The 11,323-nt window shown below is 47.8% G+C and overlaps 1 protein-coding gene across 1 annotated transcript; it reads left to right on the forward strand.

Annotated features, from left to right (window-relative positions):
• The first annotated feature begins 904 nt into the window (after window positions 1–904).
• LOC123187034 (xylan glycosyltransferase MUCI21) lies at window positions 905–2,896 on the forward strand. Its single transcript, XM_044598789.1, has one exon. It carries the CDS (start codon window positions 1,089–1,091, stop codon window positions 2,658–2,660), a length of 1,572 nt encoding a protein of 523 aa, XP_044454724.1. The 5' UTR covers window positions 905–1,088; the 3' UTR covers window positions 2,661–2,896.
• Window positions 2,897–11,323: the final 8,427 nt, after the last annotated feature.

Below are 11,323 nucleotides of genomic sequence, written 5' to 3' on the forward strand. Positions count from 1 at the left end.
ATCCAACATATATACGGCATTCAGCTAGATCATACAACCCGCTAGCCTACTCATCTACATGCTTTAGGTGGGGTACGTTGGTCCAGCCATTTCTGGAGCAGTTGCCGGGATGGAGGTGCCCTGGTTGATCGCGGCGCAACCTAGTTGCTCTATGTCCCGTCTTATTGCCTCTTGCTTGCATATTGGGCAAGGCGAATTTTCTTGTTGCCGATCGCAATGGATTTGGTTGTAGTGACGGGTCAGGAATTTAATCATGTGCAGTCAACTCAAAGTTGTGTACTCATATGTATGCATTTACTAATTTTCTTTTGCATGATTTCTACTCCCTCCGTTTTATAATATAAAAGCGTTTTGTACGCTGTTGTAGTATAAAAAGTTGTTATACGTCATTGTTGTCGAAAAGTTGTGTAGTCTCTCCTCAACGAAAGAGTTGTGCAGTCGAGTGAAGACACATCCATGCACGGCTTGGTCACTGTTTGGTCGCTAATCCCAGAGGGGTTAGCTTGCGTAGTATGCATGCCAGAGAGGCGTCCTCTTCCATGGAGAAAAATCAAGTGGTGTTGGTGAAGAGACGAGACGAGACGAGGAGTCGCTAGTCGTTATTACCTGTGCACAGCTAATACCGCCGGCCACGCGTACCCCCTGACGGCGACCGGAAAAAGCCAAAAAGAAAAGAAATCAGCAAGCAAGCAAACAGTTTCGTGCATCCGACGGCAGGCATGCGGACGCCAACCAACGCCACGAAGCTTCGTCCGTCCATCCGTCCGTCCACCAACAACGGCCGGATGGATCGCGTCGCCAGTCCATTTCCAGTGGGTCGGTCAGCGGCGCTTCCTCACCAAGCTCCCTTCCCTTCCCTTCGTCCTCAATCCAATCCACCAGCCCGCCCCGCCCCCGCCCCCAGCGACAACTCACCGGCCGGAACGCGGTTTTACCTGGCTACCGGCGCTTAAGAGACGCCATCGCCAGCCAACCACTGAACCACAACGCAACACCACCACGCAACGCATCCCGCTCCATCGCCATTCGCCACACCCACCGCACACACGTCTCTGCGCGCGTACGTGCCGAGCTCTGACCGGACGGGCATGGTGCACCACCACCGGGCGAGCCTCCTGCAGCACCACGACCAACAGAAGCTCGACGAGGAGAAGCAGCAGGTGGAGGAGATGAAGGAGCTCCGGGGCCGGCTGGTGGACTACGCGTGCCACCACCGCAAGCACGGCCACGACGCGCTCCTCCTCATGCTCGCCGGCTTCGCCTTCGTCTCCTGCCTCCTCCTGCTCCTCCCCAACAGCCCCTTCTCCGCCGCCATGGACGACCTCCTGCAGCTCGGCCGCATGCGTCGCTGCGACCAGGAGATGGCGCCCACGCCGCCGGCGCCCTGCGCGGGGGTGCCCTACGGCGCCGTCTGCTGCGACCGCTCCTCCCCCCGCGCCGACCTCTGCGTCATGCGCGGGGACGTCCGCACCCACGCCGCCTCCAACGAGCTCTTCCTGCTCGACGCCGCCGCCCCGGCCGACGAGCGCATCCGCCCCTACACCCGCAAGTGGGAGTCCAGCGTCATGAGCACCATCGACGAGCTGCGCCTCCGGGCCCTGCCCGACCCCGAGGGTGCTTCTGCTAACGATGCAGTGCCAGCGCGCTGCGACGTCCGGCACGACGTCCCCGCCGTCGTCTTCTCCACCGGCGGCTACACCGGCAACGTGTACCACGAGTTCAACGACGGCATCATCCCGCTCTACATCACCGCCCGGCGGTACAACAGGAAGGTGGTGTTCGTGATGCTCGAGTACCACGACTGGTGGATGACCAAGTACGGCCACATCGTGGAGCAGCTCTCCGACTTCCCGCCCCTCGACTTCTCCAACGACACCCGCACGCACTGCTTCCCGGAGGCCGTCGTCGGCCTACGCATCCACGACGAGCTCGCCATCGACGCGTCGCGGATGCCGGGAAACCAGGCCGGCATCCAGGACTTCCGGCACATGCTCGACGACGCGCACCGCGGCCGCATCAACGCCATCATCGAGGAGGAGAACGCCGCGCCACAAGCCTCCCCGGCGGCGGCGGCACTAGCGAAGAAACTCGTCACGGAGCAGCTCGCGGACGACGACAAGCCGCGGCTGGTGATCGTGTCCCGGAACGGGTCGCGCGCGATCGAGAACGAGCCGGAGCTGGCGCGGGAGGCGGCGAGGGCGGGGTTCCGGGTGACAGTGCTCCGGCCTCGCCCGGACACGGAGCTCGCGCAGATGTACCGCGTCCTGAACGGCTCGGACGTGATGGTGGGCGTGCACGGCGCCGCCATGACGCACTTCCTCTTCATGCGCCCGGGGTCGGCCTTCATCCAGGTGGTGCCGCTCGGCACCGACTGGGCCGCCGAGAATTACTACGGCGAGCCGGCGCGGCGGCTCGGCCTGCACTACATCCCCTACAAGATCCTGCCGTCGGAGAGCTCGCTGTTCCGGCGCTACGCCAGGGACGACCCCGTGCTCACCGACCCCGTCGCCGTCAACGCCAAGGGGTGGCAGGTCACCAAGAGGGTGTACCTCGACGGGCAGAACGTGCGGCTCGACATGGCGCGGTTCCGGCGGCGGCTGCGCGAGGCATACGGCCACTGGGCGGCGCAGCGGCGGCGCCAGCAGAGCCAACCGTTGTAGCATGGGCGGTGTCCATACTCCATACGTTTTTCTTTGTTCTTTTTTTTTTCTTCCGGCGAGAAGATGCATGATACTGTATAGAAAAAATATTTTTGTTGTTTACGAGGCGAGTGAGATTGGTGATGACACTACTAGTTAGCATGTGCAAGATTCTTTTTCACATGTCAAGCCCAACAGATGATGTACATGATAAATGGAAATGCAGAGTCTAAGTAAACGCCTCTTTGGTTCATTCACAAGATTTGAAAAACGAAAATTTTAGAGAACGAAACGTTCTTTTTTTAACACACCGTCGTAGACGCGTGTACATACGCTCATGCACTCATCTCTATGTATGCCACACATCTAATTCCTATTAGCACCTTCGAGAGACTCAACCGGCACATCATTTTGAGATTAACAAAGTCGCGTCTAGCGCCTTCTTAGTCGATGAGAACGTTTTCTTTCACCGAACACACATCGTCGAAAGGCCTGAAATCTTTCCCTAATAATAAAGCACGGATTGACTCCGTGGGTTCACCGTCACTATACGCTTTTTCCCGTGATTTTACGCTTTCAGTTTGAATTTAAAACATATTCGAGGTGATACTAAATTTTGTCTCTGCAATATTATCAACTCGATTGACCGCCACGTTATTTCGGATCAGCCCACTGCTTCTACCCGTCCAATTTTATTATACGGACTACTATATAAATCATCGGTCCAGAACCAATCTTTGCAGAGCACATCGCTGCCGCCGCCTGGCAGATCGAGAAAAGAGGAGGAGGAATATAACGAGGCGTACATGGTAGCAGTGTGGAAAGAGGAAGATGAGGTGGTAATGTGCCAGGCGCTTGAGGTGGAAAGGAAAAGTTGACCAACAACGACTTTGATGTGCGGTAGCGAAGTGGACGGCGGGGGACACAGTGGGCTCGTGCTCGGTCGCATGCCACAACGACGTTCGGAGCAGATGAAATTGTTCGCTGGCTGGAGCTGCTCAAGTTTTCCAAAAAAAAAAAAAAGATTTGCTCAAGTTCACGAGAAAGCGAGCAAAGACAATATCATTATATCAATCGCCACGGACGCCTTCCTCAAGCTGATACAAACGACGCCAAGGCGAAGGATGATCTGGCATTGGATTTGCAGGGATGTATACGTCTCAAGCATTGGCCGTCGGAAACCGGATGCACGCACTCGGCAAAAAAAATAACTGCCCAGGTTTGTACGCCTAAAAACTACCAGGTTATGTGCTGCAGTTTTGGATGATTGACATATCAAAGAGAAGAAAGTGGAGGAGGCCCGAGCTTTACATGGCTGGTAATCAAGAGGGATTTATTTCATCACTAATTGGGGCCAAGTGCTCTTAATACTGATTGTGGAGGGCCAAAGCATCAATTTAACAGCAAAACATCACTAATTTCGCACTGTTCATCGGAAAATATGCAGCAAATAGATGATGTTAGGGGGGCCAGGGCCACTGCTGGTCCCCCGGTCTCCGCCACTGCATACACATATTTTTGCGAGGTCAATCGGCGTTGCTGCAAATTGGACCGGTGAATTTATAAAGCTAACTAAGTGAAGATTTTAATATTTTGTAGAAGTAAGATCCGCACTATCAACGTCAAGGCTGGCTTTGTGGTAAATGCACTGATGATATACATTTCTTCTACATCTTGGTATGTGTCTCACTGCCTTGCACTGTCCGATGCTATCATGTCACATTGATGGATGTTTTCATGAACACATGAATTTTCTCTCCCGTTGCAACGCACGGGCCCTTTTGCTAGTAAATTCAAAAAAAATACAAACATCTATGTTAACTCTTGGACTTGGACTCTGGTGGTCTGACCAGGACCACAGATTGGTTCGCAATGAACATTCTGCTTGCAATCATCTTACACGTCATTTTTTTCACGTCATTACAAATCGTTACTGGTAGTGGCGGACCTAGAAACTTGGTGCTGGGACTGGGATGCCGCAGTTTACTTATATTATGTATAGGCAACATAATTTTAATAGGTGAATTCAAATTAAAATTGCACTACAAATAGTCTAATTTAGTCTAAATGCCATTATAAGGGTATCTCTGACCCGCAATTTCCTTTTGCATTCTTTTGCAGATGGGGGGTCAGTCCGCGGACATGGATGCAGGAGCTGATCATCTAATGATGTCTTGTATATATATGTTCATCAGTAAAGGGCAATTTCAAATTTAAATAAAGTCCGATCCATTGCACGCGCCTGCTCACACCAGCACCGGATCACATGCCCGATCACGGCAAAAAAGAGAGGCAAGTATGCTTAAGTTTTTACAAGTCCGATCACAAAAATATCCATCCAACAGTTAGTGTGAAAAATAGAGATTTTCTGCCCTACCGGACTGGCGATCCGAGCGCCACGCTAATCATGCGGTTGCCACTGGCATAGTAGTATGGAGCCTTGTAATGCTTCGGGCATGGCGACGTCTGGAAGATGGGCGACACCATCAGGGCTCCGCGGCCCTGGCCGCTACCTCCACTATGTCCGCGACCAGCACGACCTCTGCCGACCTTTTGCTTCCTGAGATTTTCCTTCTTTGTGGTGTTCGTTTTGACGCGACGATTTTGCTGTGTCATCAAGTTGATCTTTTCTAGGCAAGGATGATGCTCAAATCGTCCTGCACCTCCACCACCTCCATCTTTGGCAGGTTCTCATTTGGTCCCATGCTCGACAGTGGGAGCGAAGAAGAAAGTGGGAGAAACGGGTGGGAATTAGATGAAGAGTGGCGAGATGAAAGAAGAGGGTGAAAGATTCTGGTGTGAAAACAGTGCATGATGCTACACAAACGGGCCCCCGCCTTCTTTTTGGGTGGGCCATACATGTAAGAGTTCGACATGTCTCATATCTGGACTCCCGCAAAGCCTTCACATTTGGCTCTGGTTTGTAGGGAAAGGTCTGGACCGCTCGGCGGACCGATATAAACCCGCGTTAAATGACTTTTGGAGTCCGAACCGCGTGATCCGAACATATGTGGGCGGTTTGAAAGTCAGCGCTCAAGATGCCCTAACCTGCTACAAATAGTCATAAAATAGCATCAAGTTGTCAGAAACTGGCGTTAGGTATACAGTATAGATTACTATCAATTTTTAGATGGGATGCCATGGCACCCATCGCACTCCTGCTGGATCCGCCCTTGGTTACTCGATTTAACTTTATGGTTGTGCGGGTGTTGGTTAGTTGTGCACATTGGACATCAGCCGACAACGTGAAAAGGCCTCGCATGTGGTGTTATTTTTCAAACAATTGTAGGAATAGACAAAAACACATGAATATGAGGTCAACACATTTAGAATTCTACAATATTACCTCCGTCCCAAATTATTTGTCTTACATTTGTCTAGATACGTCCTAGATTTGTTAGATTTGTCTAAGACAAGTAATTCAGGACGGTGGATTAGAAAACATGGCAATTTTGCATAGATATTGATTGGAGGACATAGCTGTCCTAGATTTTATTTTTCCAAGCCGTATAACCGCTTGCCAAGAAACCTGCCGAAATGTAGTGCAGAAAAGCGATGTGTGGATATTTTTTTAGGAAACATTCCTTTAAACCAAACAAACTCTAAAGGTAAAAAAGATATGTGGCTCTAAATCTTACAAAATCCAATTGAAAATCCTTTGAAAGAAAGAGACACCAACTGGGAGATATTGAGAGGGAAAAAGCTTGAGCCGGGCACCAATTTCTTTTTCCAGCATAGACTAATTATTGACAAATATCATATTCTTCCACCCCGACTATCACTGGTGCAGGTGACTGCATATTTTCATATATGTGCCCATCATTGGAGTACAACTGCAGGAATAAAATTAAATGTTCTATCACAACAAATATAAACCGAAAGGTGCTTTTAGTATAAAAGAAATAGTTGAAAATACAAAGAGAGACAAAAGCACAATTGAATAAAAACGTGACTGAAGCTTCACGATCAGGGGTTGCGTACTCTAGCAACAACTACGTTTTTTTTAGTATACAACTATGTTTCTTTTGAAGGATATATAGGCATGTCTACGTTTGGCAAAACGTTGAGATGGCTACCCATGCTAATCGTTTCTTTTTCTCCTCGAAACAGTCTAAGGCTGCCATGGCCCACAATGATTAAAACTAGAAAAAAATATTAAAAATTCCGATTTTTTTTGCAAGCAAGATGTCCATGTGCGTGATGTTAGTACAAAATTTGGTGAAGTTTGAACATTGAGGAGCGCGCTGCAAAAAAGACAAATTCAGGCATGAACACTGCAAATGTTTCTCACGTACCTGTTTTTTTTGCCACAAGATACTCGAATGTCCTGACTTCATGAAATTTTGCATGAGTATCATGCACATGAGCATCTTGCATCACAATTTTTTTTTAAATTTTGAAATGTTTTGAATTTTTTATGATTTACTGTTCATGCCCAGGCTCATCTGAACCTGGGCAAGAAAACGCCGCTATCAGAGATTATAGATTACTTTTAAGTTTTTAGGCTAGGTGCCATAGCACCCATGGCACTTCTAACTTATCCGCCCCTGGTTGCTGGATTTAACTTTACGGTGGTGCGGGTGTTGGTTAGTATACAGGACATTAGCCGACAACATGAAAAAGGCCTGGTAGTGTCACATCGTAGTTGCGTTTTTCAAAACATTATGAGCATAGGAAAAACACATGAATATGAGGCCAACACATTAGGATTCTAATGTACAAACAAATAAAGAAATTAATAATAAAAACATACTCTCTCCGTCTGGGCTTGGCCCCTCGTATTTTGAGACAAAGTTTTTTTACTAACAAAATTTAAAGTATACACTACAAAAAGTATATTGTTTGATTTGTAATCAAAAGAGGTTTCTGATGATTTAATTTTTGTGACATACAATTTACATTTATTAGTTAAATATATAGTCAAACTTTAGCCGAAAATAAGAGGGGGTCTAATAAACCCAAATGAAGTGAGTAATAAACATGTCCATTTTGCATAGAGATTAATTGGATGACATGGCTGTCGTAAACTTATTTTTGCAAGTACTATAACCTCTTGCGAGGAAACCAACATAAATGTATTGCAGAAAAACAATGTGTGGATATTTTGGAGGATATATTCATTTAAAGCAAAGCAACTGCAATGTAAAAATAAAATATGTGGTTCCGAATCATGCAAAATTCTGTTGAAATTCCTTTGATAGAAAGAGGCCCTAACTAGGAGATATTGAAGGAAAAAAGCCTGAGCCAGGTATCAAATTTTTGTTCAATATAGAATAATTATTGACAAATATCATATTCCTCCACGACTATCAATGGTGCAGGTGACTGCATATTTTCGTATATGTGCCCATCATTGGAGTACAACTGCAGAAATAAAACTAAAAGTGCTATCACAACAAATATAAACCAAAAGGTGCTGTTAATACAAAGAAATAGTTGAAAATACAAAGAGTGACAAAAGCACAATTGAATAAAAACGTGACTGAAGCTTCACGATCAGGGGTTGCGTACTACAGCAACAACTACTACGTTTCTTTTGACGAATATGAAGCATGTCTACGTTTGGCAAAACGTTGCGATGGCTACCCGTGCTAATCGTTTCTTTTTCTCCTGGAGACAGTCTAAGGCTGCCATGGCCCACACGCTAACCCCCTGGTTGTTGGAGACGTCTAAACAAGTGTGAGAAAGCTTTTGGTTCGTTGATCATGGGATTGGTAGGTGTGGCGTGGCATGGATCCTAGGAAAGCCAGTGTCGACGAACAGAAGTCTGATTGTTCGACCCCTCAACCTCCGTGGTGGTTGGACGCGCGCGGTGGTCTTTCCGTTGCTTCCATCCAGCCGCGGCCTCTCGTTTTCCTCGCCCCCTCTTGGTTTGATTGATCCTTTCCGGTTCCCCTACTCTTCTCTCGCCGTCGCTCTCGAATGAGCAATGCAACACCTGCGTCAGGAATCATGTGTGATTAACGCAACGGCCGCCTAGGTGGCGTTTTTTTGTTGGAGGAAATTAGCGGAGGGGGCCCACCTAGTTGAATTCAGGGGATGGGGAAATTAGTTTATAGAAAGATTACGCAAGGAGACTGCAGGTTTAGCATTTTTGCTCTGAAACATCTCATCGAAGCACGTCATTCAATATTATCTCTCCGCGTCTCTGTTGGACTAGCTTTTGCCCACTGTATTGTACTTCTCTCACATACATACAAGCTTCTTTACCTTCGAAAGAGAGCGATCCCAGTGACAAAAGAGATACGTCAACGACGCGAACTGGTCAGTTTGTCAGAGGGATACTGACCAATAAACCACACGTGGCTAGACTAGGCCAATAGCACGACAATACACTAGTTAAATGAACTAAACATGGGGGAGTATATATAGCACACCTGATTATCGCATCATCATCGTACATCGTCCATCGAACTCATGAACTGACGACTTTTTTTTTCAAGGGTAAAAGAGTTCTATTCCATGTTCATAGGGTTACAATCAAATGGTAAAAGCTCCTCAATACAAGAAGGGCCCTGCCCAAGCCATACAGCAGTAGTGCTATCTGTACGACTATACAAAGCCAAACGATCTGCTACCCTATTATGTTCTCGCTTAAGTTTCAAAGGAATAAACTCTCTTTCACCCAACAGAAGACGAATCTCAGCAACTAAATGACCATAAGCCGACCGGGACAGACTCTCGCCGGTCAGAGACAAAAGAGCTTGGGCAGAATCAGATTGAACAATGATCGACAAGTTGCAATGCTGGATTGCTAGTGCCACCCCTTGCATTATTGCATGTAGTTCCGCCTCCAAAGCATCATTGCAGTTGAAGATACACCGGTAAGCTGCAAATATGACAGACCCATCAACTCTTCTAAGTATCATACCTGCAGCTGCTGATCCATCCGATGGTGAGAACGATCCATCGACCGACAAGGCCGCTTGGCCATCCGCAGGACGAGGCCATGGTAACCGCATTGCCGTACCGGGCGACCTGACCGGCTCATCTCCAAGCACTGGCATCTTCCCCTTTATGATATCCTCTGTAGAGTATCTTCTGGCCAAATGTAACGATTGCATATAACTTTGCAGATAATCTGTCGTAGCAACCGAACTTGGTACATCTTTACCATGCGCCATATCAGACCTTAATGTCCATATCCTCCATAGTAACATTATAGTGCAACCCCGCATATCATCATTGCAGTTCATCAGAATATTCAAAAGCCACTCCTTTCATGTATCTCGAAGCAGTTGATGATCAGGGAGATTCCAAACTGAACGCAATTGCGTCCACACTGCCCGAGCATACTCACAAGTAACCAACGCATGGAAGCTGGTCTCCTTTTCTGAGCCACATAGAGGGCATGTATCACGCGTGGATATGTGTCTATATTTCTTGCAAGAATTTGTTGCGAGTGCTCCTGACACCACTTTCCACGCCATGATTTTCATCTTGAGTGGTACCCGCGCATCCCACACCCGTCTCCAGATCGACCTGTGTCCGCTTGGGTTAGAGCTAGACGCGCTCATCGAGTGTGACAATTGGTATTCTCTTGCGAGGTGATAAGCGCTCTTAACAGTGAACAAACCACTCTTTTCTGGAAACCAAGCCAAAAAATCCTGCCCCCGTCTCGGTGACGTCCGGATCTTCACTATTTCGCGGATGTCCATATCCCAGAAATATTGTCTCAGCATTTGCGTATTCCACGCACCAGATTCATCCAAAAAATCCGCAACCCAGTTGTATCTACAATTTCTTTTTGGGGTGATCGGTTTGAAGTCATGCTTCCTTGGGATCCAGGGATCCCGCCAAGTCTTAATTAACGAGCCATCACCCACACGCCATATAAGCCCCTTTTTCAATAGATCAAGCCCATGCATGATGCCCTTCCACACAGCCGACGAACTAGAAGGAAAGACTGTATCAAGCAAGTTACCGTTGGGGTAATATTTGGCCCGGAGTAACCGGCGCATAAATCTAGCAGTCTCCAGGCTTGCTTCGCGAGTAGCGCCTGATTAAAGCATCTCATATCTCTAAAACCCATTCCTCCCATATCCTTGGGCAAGATCATTTTCTCCCAACTGAGCCACGCCATTTTCCTTTTACCATTCTCCACTCCCCACCAGTATTGCCTCATCATACGCGTTAAATCATCGCAAACAGAGGCCGGTAGCCGAAACACACTCATGACATATGTAGGTATAGCTTGCGCCACCGCCTTGATCAAAATTTCTTTGTTCCCCGACGAGACAAACTGTTCACTCCAATCAATTAATCTCTTCCTTAACCTCTCCTGAAGAGATTCAAATTGTCCCTTGTTCACTCTTCCCTCTGGCACCGGAAGGCCGAGGTACTTTGGCTCAAACACATGCTGCGTAACCTTAAGGGTGCTTTTGACTTCATCCGCCACCGCATCAGAGCAATTGTCAGAAAAAAAGGATGGAACACTTCTCTGGGTTAATAAGTTGACCCATCGCAGAAGTATAAGTGTTCAACAGCCCCTTAACAGTGCTCGCTTGCTCGCCAGACGCCTCAAAAGCAACATGGTATCATCTGCAAATAACATATGGGAAATAACCGGTGCACCACGACATATAGCCACCCCCTTTAGCGAGCCTTCCTCAACTAATTTCGAGAACAGAGCAGAAAGGGCATCAGCAACAAAAAGAAATAAGAATGGCGATAAAGGATCACCT

This window comes from Triticum aestivum, chromosome 1A, assembly GCF_018294505.1.
Source record: "Triticum aestivum cultivar Chinese Spring chromosome 1A, IWGSC CS RefSeq v2.1, whole genome shotgun sequence".
Taxonomy (NCBI): domain Eukaryota; kingdom Viridiplantae; phylum Streptophyta; class Magnoliopsida; order Poales; family Poaceae; genus Triticum; species Triticum aestivum.